This window comes from Melozone crissalis, unplaced genomic scaffold (genome assembly GCF_028551555.1).
Source record: "Melozone crissalis strain CALT ecotype California unplaced genomic scaffold, PUWL_Pcris_2 ptg000057l_1, whole genome shotgun sequence".
Lineage (NCBI taxonomy): Eukaryota > Metazoa > Chordata > Aves > Passeriformes > Passerellidae > Melozone > Melozone crissalis.
In genome coordinates, this window is record NW_026535835.1 from 2,157,138 (window position 1) to 2,174,244 (window position 17,107).

Here is a 17,107-nt window from a genome sequence, read left to right on the forward strand (position 1 = left end):
GGGTGAGGCCATAACCTTTGCAATTCAGGTAGCTCCCAGATTTCTGAGATTATTTGACTGAATGTGAACAGCAGATACAGCTGGAGACTTCAGCAATGCATCCTATTCTACACTGCCAACTTCTGTGCTTGATTTGTCTAAAATCCATGTACTCTCTCCCAGTTCCATGTTCCTGCTGGGATCCACAGGCCACATTGATAACAATCTCCCGGAGCCCTGTGAAGCTCAGCAAATCAGAGTGCAATGAATACTGGTGCAGGTGAGCAGCAGTGCCCTTTGGAGTGGAGGTGGCAATGTCTGCCCAGGGCTCCTGGAGCTGTGAGCCTGCAAACACTGAGTCCCAGCTCCTCAAATCAAGGGCCAGACATGGACAGGACTGCTCAGGGGCAGGACAGGCTGTGAGCAGGGGCTGTGTTTAATCCAGACATTGTCTTAACCAGTTTTTTTTGCCCAGTTCCACTTCTAAGCAAAACCAACACATAAAGCCAAATGCTCTGCAGATTTCTGAGTGCTGATGCAGTACTCCTTCTCTCATCAAAATAATGCTCTTGGATTAAGAAACTCCTGCCAGACACCTGCCTCTGCCAATAGGATGAAGAAAATACAACCCAGAGTTCAGCAGCAAACCAATCAGTGGATTCAACCCTTAGCAGCAGAAGGGTTTACATATAACTGGAATTTTAAAAATCAGTTCATCTCAATAAGTAACATTTTTGGTAGCTTAGGTAAACACTTCTAGTGCATAGCTGGATTCATGCTGCTGTCATCACACAGAGCTTTCAAAACATAACAAGCCCAGTGGATCAGATGAGCCTTTGAAATCTGAATAAGACGACAGGTTTTCAGATTTTATCAAACAAAATATGATAGATTGGGAAAACTATTAGATTATCTATCCCTGAAGGATTTGTCTGATAGTTTGTCAGTTCATTTTAAGTTCCTTAGCAAAAATATCAGCCCAAGGGTTTGTGGCACAACTGAAACATTGTGATGGAATCACTGCTCTCTCCTGCTTCATGAAACAGTCAGCCCTTCTGTCTCATCTTTTCACATCAAACCTGGATCCAAATGGTGTGTGAGCAAGAGATCTTTTGATTGGAAAAGCTGATACTGCATCTTTATCAGAAACAAGCACCACGAATGCAAGCCTTCAAAAGCCAAAGCAACCAAGGACAGTAATGGTAAATCCTGGAGTGATGATTAGGGAGAGATTTGACACTGTGCCATTGATTGAGTGGTGATCCCAACCCACCACAGAAAAGCAGTGAAGTCAGTTGGAAACAGAGCAATAAAACTCACACTGTGACGGTAGAAGGGGTCAACTTTTGTAGGATATTTGTCAAACTGCAAAGGGATCAAAGCACAAACTAGTTACTTTATATTTCCTTGCTTTACTTCTGTTGGCAAAATAGAAGACAACTTCTCTTATTATTTGGCAACCAACAGAGAGGAAAACAATATACAGAAAATTAGTTTCCAATGACACTGTTTGGGACTTTTTCTTTCTTCAAAGTAAATCAAGATCTTTTCAGGACAGGACAAAGGAGGAGCAAACACTCTAGGCAGGACTGGCCAGAGCCTCATCCCTCAGTCCTGTGCTGCCACCTGAACCTCACACTGTGACAGAGGGACAGCCCTGCCTCTCCTGCCCAGACACCCCTGGGCAGCACAGGAGCCCTTCCCCACAACCTGGCAAATTCTCCACAATACTTTTGTAACAAAGAATAGAGTTGTGCTCTACTTATCCTCACATTTCTGCCTGGGGTACGCACCATGGGCGGTGCTGGCGTCGGCATGATGGCAGTGGGAGGGATGGCGTGGGGGAAGGGCGTGAAGGTGTGCTGGTGGGTGTGTTGGTGTGTGTGCTGGTGCTGGTGCTGGTGCTGGTGGAACTCTGTCCTCAGGTAGGGCGGCGGGCCCAGCGAGGCGCCGCGGTCGGCGCTCTGCGAGGCCAGGAACCGCGTGTTCAGCTCCTGCCGCAGGAGGTCTTGCTCTGAAACACAGAAGCACAGAGGGACAGTGTTAATGGGCTTGGAAATGAACTTGAAGATCACAGAGTCCAACCTGGGACCCAACAGCAGCCTGGCACCCAGACTGACCGCTCCGGCCTTTTGTCTCTGCCCGGTCACGCGTAGGATGGCCCTGGGACAGCCCGCGCTCCAAAGGACGAGTCTGCACTCTTCAGATTTTCAGTCTTCGATATTGTTTATTATCTCTTATCTACAAAGTTTTCTCCCAGCCTGACAGAGGTCTGACCAGCAAGGCAGCCAAGGGCACTCTGACCTCCCACTGGGCGGTCGTCTGTTTTTATACTAAAAACTACGTATATCATATTTACCTTTACCTTCCAATACCTTTTACCCTTATTAACAAGTGCACATTTAACATGAACCAATCCCAAAGTGCCAACATCACCACAGAAGATGGATGACAAGAAGAAGAAAGAAGAAGGACAAGACACGCCCTAATCCCTCCATCTTGTCTCCATAACCCCCCTGTACCAAAATCCCAAAACCTGTATTTTCACCCTGTGAATAATTAATTCTTACACCTCTTATCCCCAAGTGATTCTCTTGTGCTCATACAGGTGGCACATCCCGTGCAGGGTCAAAATCCAACCACCAAGCACTTCTGGCAACATTCCAGGATTTCTGAGCCCCCCAAGGGTTATCTCAGCAACTCTGGACATCAGGAGTGATGTGCTCAGTTCCCACACCACACCATGGCACTGAGTGCCACATCCAGTCCTTTTATAACACCTCCAAGGACAGAGACTCCACCACCTCCCTGGGGAGCCCCTTCCAATGCCCAATCACCTTTTATGTGAAGATTTTTTCCCTAATGTCCTGCCTAAGCTTCCCCTGGTGCAGCTGAAGGCTGGGTGCTCTCATCCTGTCGCTGTTCCCTGGGAGCAGAGCCTGACCCCCCCTGGCTGCACCCTCCTGTCAGGGCCTTGCAGAGAGTGATGAGGTCTGTCCTGAGCCTCCTCCTCTCCAGGATAAACACCCCCAGCTCCCTCACAGGATTTGTGCTCCAGACCCCTCAGCAGCCTTGCTGCCCTTCTCTGGACATGCCCCAGCCCCTCCATGTCCTTCCTAAATCGGGGAGCCCAAACTAGACACAGCACTCCAGGTGTGGCCTCACCAGTGCTGAGTGCGGGGGAAAACAAACAATAAAACAGTAAAACAACTCCCCCAAGCTCTGGGGCTTTTCCAGGCCTTGTGCCACTTCCTTTGCTGTCTGTGGATAATCATGACACAGTACAGGGTAAGAAAGCCCCCACAGGTCTTCCACCAGATCCCAAAGGCCTGAAACATTATAAAGTTTCCATTTCCTCTCTCACCAAGCCTGTTTTCACATTTCTCTAAGCATTTATGGACATAGACACAGTCCTGAATAGGTGAGGGTGGACGAGCAAGCTGGAGTGAGAAAACAAGTGGCTGCTGCTCACAGGAGCATCCTGGTGCATGGACACAAAATGATGTTACACAAATGCTCCATTTTCTTCCCCTCAGTGACCTGGTTTGGCCCTGGCACAGGGTGCTGTGGCTGCCCCTGCATCCCTGGCAGTGCCCAAGGCCAGGCTGGACACTGGGACTTGGAGCAGCCTGGACCAGTAGAAGGCATCCCTGCCATGGCAGGGGTGGCACTGGATGGGCTTTAAGGTCCCTCCAACACAAACTTTCTGAACACACTTGAGCCCAGCACTGCTGTGAGCTCAGTCAGCACAGACCCTGGCCTGCAGCCAGGGAAACTGCTGGGCACAGACCACAACTGCATGAAGACCTTTGCTATGGGGGGCACAGATTCCATGTGGGCAACTCCTGAACTCAGCTGTATTTCACTGTGGATTGAACAAAACAAACCTGGGAGAACCACAGCCTTCCCAAAGCAGTCACTCCTGGGGCAGAGGGAAAGTCCCTGGCTGTGCCTAAGTGTCTGCTTGGCTTTGCCATCACTGTGTTCACAGTCAGTACAGCCTCTCCCCACCACAAGCCCAAACCCCAGATTTGGTTATTCTGCCAAACCCACAATTGAGTGTCCCTTGTCACTCTCACCTGAGTAAGTGCTCCCAGCCGGGTGTCCTGGAACCTGCAGCGTCCCTGAGGTCAGTGGGGGTGGCGGGGGCAGAGCCGTGGGAGGGGCAAACATATTGGGGTGGTGTGGGTGTGCGGGGGGCTGCAGGGCCGGGGGGAAGCTGTGCAGGGGGCTGGGGCTGGCCAGGGACAGCGGGAACGGCGACGCCGACGGGTGGTGCGAGATGTGCGGGGGAGGCGCCTGGCTCTTGGCGGGGGTGCTGCTCCTGCTGCTGCTGTAAGGAGAGGAGGAGCTGTCAGTGCAGAGAACAGCCCCACACACACACACCACACAACCTCAGCACGTCAAACACAGTGTTACAAAGCCCAGTTACCATTTCCAGTCCTACCACTTCTCCAACACCTGCTCTGGTGTCTTTTACTTCCTGTGGTCCCCACACACCTGAGCTGTGCTCTCCTTTGCTGTATTGTCCCACAATACAGCACAAAGGAGTAATCAGCCCTGGGCATTCATGACTTAATTATCAGGTCCTTTCTACATGACTGCTCCTGGTTCATGTTTACAGGCAAATGAAGCTCAAAATCACTGCATTAATAAAACTTTAATTTTTTTTAAAGTGAATCACTAAGATGAAAGACTGCAGAAAATGTTCAGAAGGCAACAACAGATTTGTACTCATTGTACAGGTAATGTCCCTCTCTACCTCACAATAAAATGAGATAAGACAAGTCAACAAAAGAAGTATTTGTGATTACACCGGCTGCAAATTTTCAGGTTTCATTTCCTACCAATGAGTATTTAAAATACATTCATGGAAGGCTTAATTCTCCTTGCCTTTATTTCAAGTAACAACATGCTTCTATTGCAGTGACTTTTAAAGACAAGCAATACCTGCTTGGTTAAAAATAAATCCAGGTCTTAAACACCTCCCAGTCTTTAGTCAAACCATGAAGCAACCACAGCGCTACTTCCCCAGGTCTTGAAGGTCACACCTGCCTGCTGGGAGCTCGATTTGGAGAATGGCAACCCAGCTTAGAGTAGGGGAAACCTGAGATCCCTGACTCAGAGGGACATCACAGGTTCCTGTGCACATGGTGTTTAATCTCACTGCTCATCTCTGTTATCCACAGATAAAAGGTGATGCTGATCTCACCGTGGACAGGCGAGAGAGAAACACTGAAGCCTGCAAGGTGTCAGCAGCGCAGGAAAACATGGAGCTGGGAAGTTCCTGGTGTGTGACTGCTGGTGCTGGTGCTGGGCTGTCACCAGCTGCACCTCAATCGAGGGGCTCCTGAGCTCCCTGCCCTGAAGCACAGCAGCGCTTGGAGAAAACATATTTACAGTGATGGGAGGGCAAAACTGTCAGCCTTCAGTGAGCAGCCCAGTGCAGGAACTGGGCTTTGCTTCCCCTGATCTACACTGTGTACAATTCCCTCAAAAAACCCAAGTATGGCAGGGAAACAAATCCAAAGCAACTGAACTTTAAATACCAGTTTATGGGATCACCAGGTCACAGAGAGATCCTGGCTCATCTCAGGGGAGGAATCCCGGTTAAATGTGCCAAGTGCCTTGTATTTCCCAGGGATGGGGCGGGATGTCCCTTCTTTATCCAATTCCCCCTCAGGCTCAGCCCAGCATCCCAGACCCCTCTCTGTGCACCTACCTTAAGCTGTTGAGGCTCAAGCTGCTGCTGTTGTAGGCAGAGAGCGGCTGCGAGAGGCTCTGGGGATGGGGCTGCACGGCGGGCAGGGCCGGGTGCGCCGGGGGCAGCGGCGACTGCGGCCGCGGCGGGTGCGGGCCGGCCGGGGGCGGGCCGGAGGGCTGGCCGGAGGGCTGGCCGGAGTGCTGGCCGCAGGGAGGGCCGGAGTGCTGGCCGGCAGGAGGGCGGCCGGGCTCCTCGGGGGCCGGGGGCACCGGCACGGCCGGGGCGGGCGCTGGGGCCGGAGCCTCGGGGCGTGAGGCAAGCGCGGGGCTGGGGCAGCGGCCCTCGGCAGGCGGCTCCAGCGGCGGCGGCGTCACCTGAGGACGGGGGTCTTTAGGCACCACAGGCTCAAGTATTGGGTCTTTGCTGCTGTCCTGGCTCTTCTCTTGGCTCCTTTCTAGTCCTGATATTTTGGGGACAGCTGGGCCCCTAGCACCAGAGTCGTCATTGTCAGCAAGTGCGCCAACTCCCACCTCTTTATCTGCAACAAGAACAGAGAGAGAAAATGGTTAAACGTGACACAGACAGGCCACCCCAGAGCCACTGCTGGGCAACTCACACTCCCCATTTAGTTTCCATCAAGAACCATCCAAGTAACGTGAAACTGAATCAAATCCATCTGCCCCAGTAACTCTCCTCAAAATAAAACATATGGCAGAGAAGACAGACCCTGTTTAGCGCTGCTGATCTCCATCGTTGTTACTCATCATCACTCCCTCACTGAGGGAACAAGCTGAGGGAACTGACCCTCTGAGGGAGCCACCGCCACAGGAGCTCCACGCTTCTCACTGAATGGTTAATGTTGGAAAAGACCTTTGAGACCACCAAGTTCAATCCCTCACCATGTTCACCACTAAATCATGTCCTCAAGTACCACATCCACATGTTTTCTGAACACTTCCATGGTTGTTGACTGAACCACAGCCCTGGGCAGCTGTGCCAGTGCTGAGCCCCCTTTCCATGGGGAAATTCCTGCTGCTGTCCCCCCTGAGCTGCCCTGGCCCAGCCTGAGGCCGTTCCCTCTGCTCCTGTCCCTGTTCCCTGGAGCACAGCCCGACCCCCCCCGGCTGTGCCCTCCTGTCAGGAGCTGTGCAGAGCCACAAGGGCCCCCTGAGCCTCCTTTGCTCCAGGCTGAGCCCCTGCCCAGCTCCCTCAGCCCCTCCTGGGCTCCAGATCCTCCCCATGACACGAGATCTGAACTTTAGAACACACACTAGCAGCAGCCCAGGCTTCTTTGGTTTGGCTGATCATGGAGTGACTTACTTCCATTTCCCAATTCTTTAATAATAATTAATATAATTATAATTTTAACATCCGTACATTGGAGTTTTGCTGACCGGGGCTCCACAGCAATTTCCCATTGGATCTGCTCCCCAAACATTCTGCCAGTGTGGATCTAATCCATGGCACCTCTTGGAACAAATCCTGGGGAATGTTGCTGACCCAAGACTGGGAAAGGTGCTGCCTTGCAGGTGGGGGATCAGGAACCCATTTAGGGCCACGTTGCACAACAGCTTGGAACAACTGGACTTACACCTTCAGCAACCACAGAAACACAGCCCAAAGGAAACATGCAAGGTTTGAAGGGGCTTGGGACAAGCTTAGAATTTAAAAAGTGTCCAGTGTTCTAAATAACCCTAAGATAAGACAACTTTACTCCTCCTTCTGCCAATCTTAAGGGGTAAAATGACTAAATGCATAATGAAAGAATATCCATTCAAAGAAAATTGTTCACAGCTCCTTTGTGCAAACCCTGAAGTAAAGGAGTGAAATTCAAAGGATGGGGAGTGAACTCTGCCAGCCCATGGCCTGGGCACATGTTTGCCAACCATCACATCCCTGGGGGCAGCCTGGCAGCCATGTGTCACAAACATGGCATCATTTGAGTTTAATTTCATTAACATATCAAAACCAAACCACACCAGGACTCACTCACTAAATGTTTTACAGACCCAGTGCAAGGGTGAAAAGTCTGGTAAAGCAGAAGATTTTCGTAGGTTGGTAGACAGGAGGTGAGGAAAAAGGAGACAAATGGAGGCAAAAGGGAGGTAAAGAGGAGGAAAAGGAAGTAAGAAAGAGGGCTTCTTTTATGAGGACCTTCTTTATTCACTCCTGGAATACCTGTAACAGGCAGAGAGGCTCCTCCATCAACTTGGATGGGATGATTATGAGGGAAAGAGTGGAACTCCAGAGGGATAAAAACAATTACTCTGCCATATGCCCAAGGTCTATGTCACTGCAATAAACTGCAGGTTCTAGGTAAAGGAAACTTTGCTTGCATTAACTATTCGGATCAATCCTCTTTGATCAAACATTATTACAAGTTAGAGTGTGATCAACCCATATGTCAAGGCAGGTCCCCCAGGAGGAGAGAAATGAGCAACAGTTGGTTCAGGAATAGGTGGATCTATGTTCCCAGTCCTTATGGCTGTAGGAGTTACAAGGTTTTGGGTTTGTTGGGTTTTTTTACACAACGGCTGTCCCCAGTCCTTATGGCTGTAGGAGTGACAAGTTTTTGGGTTCATTGGGGTTTTTACACAATGGCTTTGAGGACTCAGGTTTGTCACCAGCAATGCCCTACTACATGATTCTTGCAGGTGGTCTGGAAATCCTGCAGAGATGATACTTCCAAACCTAGAGGGAACACCTTGCTCTTAGCGCATTCATTAAATCCTTTCTTTTCTTCAGCCTCTCTCGTGTGTCACATTTATTCAGCACAGCTCAGTGCTGGGATCTGCTCCTCCTCCCCAGGAGAGAAGGGCTGGGGATGCCCCTGTCCCCTGGGTGTTCCCTGCTGCTGCTGCTCACATCCCCAGTGCCCAGCCCTGAGTGCCATGCTGTGAGTCTGCCCTGGGGAGATGCTGCCTGCAGTAATATAAATGTTATTCCCACTCTCCCAGCTGCCATGCCCGTGGGTTCTGCCTCTCCTGTGTGACACCAGTGCACCCACACTGTGCCCCAGCCCAGCTGTGCAGGAGTCCCAGCACACACAGCCCTGTCTGCTAAGAACCATGCTGGATAAATCAGAACCAGTTCTCCAGCCCACTGCATCTATTTGGGGAGTTGAAATCCCCCCTCAGTGATAAACGCCACCAATCACAGGTTCCATGAGGAGGGCTCCACGCCTCATCAACAGCACTTCAAGGTCACACAGACAAGATTGCTCTTTTCCTACTCTGGGGGAAAAAACCCTTAATGTCACTATGACACGGACAACCCAACTTTCTGAGGCTGTTTATCATCAGAGGAATTCATCCTCGCCCAACAGCTAAGCAAGCACCAAGCTAACTTTATTTGCTGGCTGTCTCCACACTCTGCTTTGGATAAACTGGAATTACTGCACTGGGATTCAGAAGGGCAGTGACTGTGATGTAACTTCCATGCTGATACAGGCTCCCCTTTTTCCACTGGGTTGATACTGCATCCATCAACAGCCAGTCTTCCACTAAAAAAGGAACAAAGCCAGAATTTGATGCTGAGGAGTGAGGAACATTGGCATTTCCCAGACAGGAAATGCTGCTTTCACTATCTTCGATTCCTGTGTCCTTTGATGTGCCTTAATATCAAATTCCTCTGTTTTTCACTCAAACACACAGAACTCCAGTCCCCTCCACATGACCCTGCTGTGCATGTGACTATCATCACACCAGGGAGCAGCCAAGGCCACCCTGGGGACACCTGTAGGTAACCCAGGTCACCCAGAGAGACTCAGCAAACACTTCCCTCTGGAGACATGGATTTGTGTCATAAATACAGGCAATATGCAGCTTTCCATCACTTCTCTCTTCCTAATGTGCAAAGCACTAAAATCTGACCCAAACTTTGTGTTCTGGCTCCTGTGTCCCACCTGTGTGGTCCCAAAGAGGCCAAGGTTGGCCAGAGGTGGAACATCACAGCCACAGGAACAGCCCAGCTGCTCTCCACTGACAAAAGACCCTGTTGGAATTTGCCAGATGTGACATTCCCAGAGAATCAGTGCAGAACCCCATCATTGTGCCTGGCCAGGGTGTTTGCAGATGGGTCCAGGAGCACCAAAGAGCACAGGAGGTGCCAAGAGCCAGCACAGGGTGTGCCATGGCCACCCCAGCCTGGCCAGTCCCAAGTGTGCTGGGCATCATCCCCGGGCCTGGGGAATGAAATCCTCAGGGACAGCACTGCAGGACCATGTCAAACCCACAGTGGCCAAACTTTTATCCCAAATGTAAAACCATCCAACTTTCCTGTGTCCAGGTCTGGATGCCATCCAGAAACAAGGCTGTACCTCATCCTGTCACTCCTCCTCCTGCCTGCATCCAGATTCAGCCTCCACGCCTGGCCTCAGGCAACTTCAGAGATCAACTCAGAACCAGCACTAAATTTTCCACTTTTCTGATAGGAAAGTTTAGAATTAAGTTCAAAGTCCTTACTGCACAAATGGGGAAATTGTAGGAGTTTTCAGTGTTCTGCAGCATTATCTTTGTGACTGAGCATTCAGCCTACCAAATAAATATTTTACTCAATCATTTAATTTTAAAATAGTATTAATTTTCTTTCACTGCTTTGGTAAGTTGAACTCTTGACACACTGTATCTGCCTAACTCAATTTTTCTCCAAACTTCTTAATGCAAGATAAAAACCCAGATCTTTCAAACCCGTTTTCTCCAGCTTTACCATGGATAAGTGAGGAGCTGGTACAAACTGTCACAAGCTATACAACCCCCCAGGACATCTCTGGAGTCCTGGAATGCATCTACCCCACAGCCCACCAGCTCTTTACAAGCACTTTACAAGGCTTGAAATAATTAATGAGATTGCAGCCCTGATTGTCCATTTCATATTGATGAGACGTTGGTCAGGGCAGTGTCTGATGGGGAAGGCAGGTGCCAGGAGCTGTTCCTGCCACAGGGAGGAGGCTGTGGCTGCAGCAGCCAGCACACATCAAACAGGCCCCAGAGCAGCTCAGCTGTTGTACTGGATACACATAATTTGCTAAAAACAATTTCTCATTTTTAGCACACAGTCATCTTTCATCCTAATTTCCAAGGACACTAACAAAGCATTTGATTATGCAAATGAAGAACATGCCTTGGAAAGCACAGCTCCTTGCAGCTCTGTCATCTGCTGATAGCAATTACTCCACAGTGAGCAGGTATTTAGCACAAGTGAACAGCAAGGCTGGTGACACACTTTGTACTTAATTATAAAACAGAGAAGAAAATCATTCAGGACAAAAGATTTTGCTACCTCCTGTTAAAAATGTTTATCCTCTGCACTGAAAGGGATTTAATTGTCAACAGTGAAGTTGCAGATCAATGAAAAGAAGCACTTAGTGGGATTGCACAAGATGCTGACAATTCTTCAGTCATTGAGCTGCTTCTGGCCTTGATTTGAGAGTGCAGAGTTCTCCAATGCTGCACATTAAACCATTTATTTCATCCAGCTGTTAAAGAGAACACTCTCCATAAATGTAACTCCTATAGCTGTACACTGGGAGCATATGACAGCACTTATTGCATTTTTTTAAAGCACCTCTTGATTTAGTACAAAGGAATGCGGTAAAGCTTTCTAGAGGGAAGGAAAGGGAATATCCAAACACCTGTCTGTCAGGAATCCTGGCACTTTAGTAAATAAGAAGGAACTGCAGACAGCTGTAACACACTCACAGACCCTGCAAGAACTCAATCCTGCTTCAACACACACAGCCAAAGGTTTATTTCCAATAAAATCTCTTGACTTCCTCACCCATCCAGCTGGGAATCAATAAATGACATCAATAACTACACAGCCCCAAAGTATTCCACAGCCAGGTCCTGAGGGATGACTGAAGGGGCTCCCAAAGGGGCTGGAAAACTTCCCAGGTGGGAAGTGATGCTGACAAAGTCACTGGGGAATATTCTTTACCAATAATGGGTTTGTGATCAAAGAGTTTCACCTTCCTGTTTCAATTCTGCATTTTAATCAAAGACATTCAGGTTTTGTCATGGCAATCTTTCTAAAACACACCCAGACACAGAAGGCCCCTGTGAGGCCAGGCTGTGCTTCCCACCCCTCCAGCACCAGCACAAGGCTCTTCCCAAAGTGCTGCACAAACCTTGGAGCCAGGACACAAATCCCACCTGCCCAGCCATGAGCTCTGCTCCTGATCTCTGCTCAGAACTGCCTTAGACCCAAACACCTGGGAATTTCTGCCAGGATTCTCTGAAACTGTGGCAAAACCCAGGGACTTTTTATGCACCTAAATCTCAAGAGTTATAGAATTCCAGAATGGGTTGAGTTGGGAGGGACCTCAAAGCCCATCCAGTGCCACCCCTGCCATGGCAGGGACACCTCCCACTGTCCCAGGCTGCTCCCAGCCCTGTCCAGCCTGGCCTTGGGCACTGCCAGGGATCCAGGGGCAGCCACAGCTGCTCTGGGCACCCTGTGCCAGGGCCTGCCCACCCTCACAGGGTGGAATTTCTCCCCAACATCCCATCCAGCCCTGCCCTCTGGCAGTGGGAAGCCACTCCCTGTGTCCTGTCTCTCCATCAGCCCCTCTCTGCCTCCCTCTCTCCTCTTTTGGCTGTCACAAGAGCACCCTGTGACCCCTCATGGGCAGAGCACAAGGGTGGGAGCACACTTCAAGCCTGCCCAGAGTAAATGAGGTGACAATACAAGACAATAATCAATTAAAACCAGAAAACACTGCAAGGCTGGATCATTTTCTCCAATTATCAACAGGAACATCACCTCAGCACAGGGTTAACCTCATCAGAGGACAAGGAGAGGAAAATATCTTGAGTTTATCAATAGCCTCTCCTACTTACTGATTTGCCTTGGCTACAGATCCACAATATTCCCTGAAATGCCCATGACATCTGCTCATCCCACTTGTGTGTGACAGGAATACCTGAATGCGCTTGAACAAAAGCAGCTTTCAAAAGCAGCCTGAAAGGTATAACCCTGTGAACATTGATCAAATGTAACCTGACAGCTCAGCTGAATACACCAAGGACCACAAGGATGTGTGTGATATGTTTATACAGCAAAATAACACATCTATTCCCCCTGAGAGGTGTCACACCCCCAGCTCACCAGCCACACAGCCCTGGCTCCTCTGTGGATTTGATCTTTACAGCCAAAGAATTTCTGATTTTAAAGGCATGGTGCCAATATAAGCAGAGAGATTAAAACCACTTGCTAACACTAAGATGGAGCTCAGCACGACCATGAGAATTCCCATTTTCAATTACAACTATTTCAGCTCAAGGAAACTTTGCTGAGCTTCCACATCCCGGCTCCCACATCAGGGTCACTTTACACTGTTCTCATGCTTGGTACTACTTTCCTTCAGTTTTCAATGCTGCAGAGAAAAATACTGATGTTAGAGAATTAGAGTTGATGTTAGAGAATCACAGAGTTGTTAAGGTTGGAAAAGCTCTCTAAGATCACCGAGTCCAACCCTGCCAAGGCCATCACTAACCCATGTCCCCACATGCCACATCTGGACACTTTTTAACTCCCTCCAGGGCTGGTGACTCCACCTCTGCCCTGGGCAGCTGAGCCAGGGCTCATCCCACCCTCTGCTCCCACTGCCCAGGAAGGATTCTTCTGGTCTGGGTTGTACCAACAAGTGCAGAAATGGGATTTTATTGTTTCTGGTCAACAAATTGTCACATTAAATGTGTTAATTATACATGTCCAGTAGCACCCAGCTCTTTGCAAATTGTCTGAAAGCAAAATTCAAGCAAAGGTACAAAGTCAGTGTGATGGTCCCTGTGAGCCACTCTTCACTCCTGAGGCAGGCAGACATCATCAGGGAAGCTCCAGCTGAGGGGTTTGACCCCAGAGTCGTGGATCCTCTGTGCCCTGCTCACACACATCACTAAAAACACCCTGTCAAAGTGCCTCTGCACTTCACCATGAGCAGGGCCCACTCTCAGGACACACCAGCTGGCCTGTCCATAGTGAGCACAGCACAGCAGCAGGGCAGGCTGGTTTGCTGTGGAGGAGCTGTCTGGGAGCCTGAGCACATCCCAAACACAGCAGCAGGAATGAGCACTGGGCTCACAGCCACCACAGCACCTCCAGCTCAGCTCAGCCCACAGCCTCACTCATAGCCTGAATATCCTCAACAAGTGGCAAGCAATGAAGATTAAAGTCAGATGTGCCCCACACTGTCCCTGGGATGTGGTTAATGAGCTGGCAGGACACAGCAGTGTCCCACATGCAAGAGGACACCAACATCAGGGTGTGCTGTCTGAGGCTGAGGATGGCCCCAAACATGGGGATTTTCTGTCCAAACTGGATTCATTAGCCTGTGGAGGATTCATAATAGCATTTGAAAAATGTCCTGTGCTCCTCACTTTAATTTTAATTCATGTTGTGCCTTGCTGCTGAGGCTAATTATTATCCAGCAATGGTGAATCCAAAGCCTCCAGCCTCACAAGCAGGACTGTGTGGTGTTGCCTCCATGTGACAGGGAACTGTAATTCTAAAAGGATTAAAAGTTTACCAGCACAGCCATGTAAAGCAGAAAATGAATTGTTCACTCTTCTCATCTCTGTTTGGAAATTAGATTACAGGCTCCAAGTGAGCTGAAATACAGAATGAGGCAAATCTTTGTGATTAGCTCACAGGGGGCCAGTGAGCCTTTCTGTGCCTCAAAGGCTGGCAGATTCCCATTAGCTGCAATAATAAAAGAATGTGTACTTATCCATCAGCCCAAACCCTGCCCTGTGCCAGCACAGCTACCTGCTGTGCTAATCCTCAGGGCCAATATCACCACCCTCAGCTGGGAGCTCTGCAGTTTGCTCAGCTGTCAGCTGGGACATTTGGGGTGTGTGGCTCACCCCTGCCCAGCCATGGGGCCCCACTGCACCCTCAGCACTGGGAAGGAACTGGGGTGCTCACCCTGCCAGCCCCAAACTGGCAGCAGCTGCTTCCCAGCAAAGCAGCTCTTTATAAACAATTTGTACCATTCACCAGCAGTGCTTCACCTTCCTGTTCTCTCTGCAGAAGGCACCCATGGGTGTCAGTACAGCAAACCCATCACATTTTAGCAGAAATCAGAGCTCACAAGAGGTGCAGAGCATCAGTGTCCATTCCATCTGGGATCTGCTCCTCACTCCTGCCAGTTGCAGATGCAGTGGGACAATGGGAGCCTCTCACTCAGCCCCAGCCCACACACAAGGAAATCTCTCCCAGCCCTCCCACCACGAGGTGGTTCACGTGAGGAACCTTGAGGGCTTCTTCCTCTGGCAAACTGATATCCCACCTGGCAGAACTGTGATAACTTTTTTATTATTTCTGTAAACATCTAATAATCCTCTGAACCCTCCTAAGCTACCCTAACATTACCTTCCACCAGGGAGCTCTACAACTCAACTTACAATTTCCTTTTGTTCCTTTTATAGAATCACTGAACCATTAAAGTTGGAAAAGGCCTCCAGAGATCATCCAGTCCAAGCTCTGACCCCCATGCACACTAAAGCACACCAGAAAGTGCTGCATCTTCTTGTCTTTTGAACCCTCCCAGGGATGGGGACCCCACCACTGCCCTGGGCAGCCTCTGCCAGTGTTTAACCACTCTCCCAGTGAAGAAATTTTTTCCTACTATCCAACCTGAACCTTCCTTGGAATGTGTAAGGCAGGGAGATGAGAACCCATCTCCTTATTCCCACACTACAAATTTGCCAGAATATTTCAATTTAACTTCATAAAATTTCTTTTACATGAAAAATTTAAAAAATCTGTTGAACAGTGGTGCTATGGACCAGTGCTTGAGGCCCCAACCCTTGGCCCTGCCCTGCCCTGATGTGGGGCTGTTTTAAAAGCTGCTCTGGGGAAACAGCTGGAATTCAAAGTAACCTCTTCCCTCTTCATTCCCCTTTTTCTAAAAGCACCCTTTGCCTGACCTGGCAAAGCTGGCTTCCAACACAGCTGCTCCTGTCCCTCACCCTGCACACAGCACTCGCTGCAGATCCTAAACCACCACGGCCCAGGGTCAGACCTCCCTGAAGTTATGCACATATTTAACTGGATGTGAAGGGAGTCACCTCCTGATTAGACAGCAGCTGATTGTTTGATCTGGGGATTAATGTGGCACTGACACCTGGGCTCAGAGGCACCAGCTGGTGCAGTGGCACTGCCAGGCCTTGGGGATGGACCTGCTCGGGATCTTCCTGTCAGGGCACCAAAGGTGTCCCCAAACTTCCCTGCTGGCAGCCAGACTGGGGCACTGAGTGCCCTGCAGCTGGGGGTGGCGGTGGACACTCTCCCCAGGCCAGGCTGGGCCAGGCTGGAGGGGGTGCAGAGGGTCCCTGGTGGCACCTCCGTGCTCAGGCAGGGCCATCCCAGAGCAAGGGCACAGCATTGTGTGCACAGGGCTCTGCAGGATCCCCAATGCTGAGGGAGACTCCAGCCCCTCCCTGGGCAGCCTGCTCAGGGCTGGGCACTGCCCAGGGCACAAGTTGTGCCTCCTGGGCAGGGGCAGTGCTGGGCTCAGGCCCTGCCCGTGGCTCTGGTGCCGCTGCTGGGCCTGGAGCAGAGCCTGGGCCCTGCTCTGCCCCTCCCTGCACACAGGGACAGCCAGGCCTGAGGGCCCCTCTCAGCTGGGGCTCCTCTCCAGCCTGAGCAGCCCCAGCTCCCTCAGCCTTTCCAGCATGGAATGAGCAGCCTGAAGGCTGCAGAACTGCCCACCAGGAATTCCCACTGTGTCTGGGTGACTGCTGTGGAGAGGGAAGGAGAAAATCTCCCAGCCATTCCACAGCCCCTCCTCTAGATCCATGCTCTGCAAAGTTGGCCTGGAATGCAATATCCCAACCTCTCCCACCTAGCACAGGTAACTTGTCAAGAGAGATTTTATTGCTTAACTTTCATTTTTACCTCAACAGCTGAACAACATTTCATTTTATTTTTCTCCTCTCTGTTGATCCTCTCCAAGACCTTTCCTCAGGGCACACATCCCTCCATGGGAGCACTGCAGCCTGCGCTGAGCTCCCAGGCCCAGCAGGGCGCTGAGGGGGGATTGCAGAGCTGGAGCAAAGGGAGCTGCTTCTGTCCTCCAAAACTGTCCTCCCAGCTAAGGGAGCTGCTTCTGTCCCCCCACACTGCCAGGGACAGCCTGACTCCTTCCCCAGGGCTACAGCACTCTGGGTCACAGAACCATGGAATGGGTTGGGTTGGAAGGACCTTAAAGCTATTTCATTCCACCCCTGCCATGGCAGGGACACCTCCCACCATCCCAGGCTTCTCCCAGCCCTGCCCAGCCTGGCCTTGGGCACTGCCAGGGATCCAGGGGCAGCCCCAGCTGCTCTGGGCACCCTGTGCCAGGGCCTGCTCACCCTCCCAGGGAACAATTCCTTCCCAGTATCCCACCTAAACCTACTCTCTTTCAGGTTAAAAGTAAAA

General features: G+C 50.4%; 1 protein-coding gene across 3 annotated transcripts in view; it reads right to left on the reverse strand.

Annotated features, from left to right (window-relative positions):
- The window catches only part of AUTS2 (activator of transcription and developmental regulator AUTS2), a 796,934-nt gene that overhangs the window by 23,103 nt on the left and 756,724 nt on the right, over window positions 1-17,107 (reverse strand). For 2 of the 3 annotated variants that reach the window (XM_054287135.1, XM_054287134.1), the window contains exons 7-10: window positions 5,702-6,221; window positions 4,059-4,312; window positions 1,773-1,993; window positions 1,300-1,344 (exon numbers count right to left, since the gene is read on the reverse strand). In XM_054287135.1, coding sequence (XP_054143110.1) covers window positions 1,300-1,344; window positions 1,773-1,993; window positions 4,059-4,312; window positions 5,702-6,221 — 1,040 coding nt within the window. Of the gene's footprint in view, window positions 1-1,299; window positions 1,345-1,751; window positions 1,994-4,058; window positions 4,313-5,701; window positions 6,222-17,107 lie in introns of all 3 variants that reach the window. The other variant, XM_054287133.1, reaches the window with a different exon arrangement.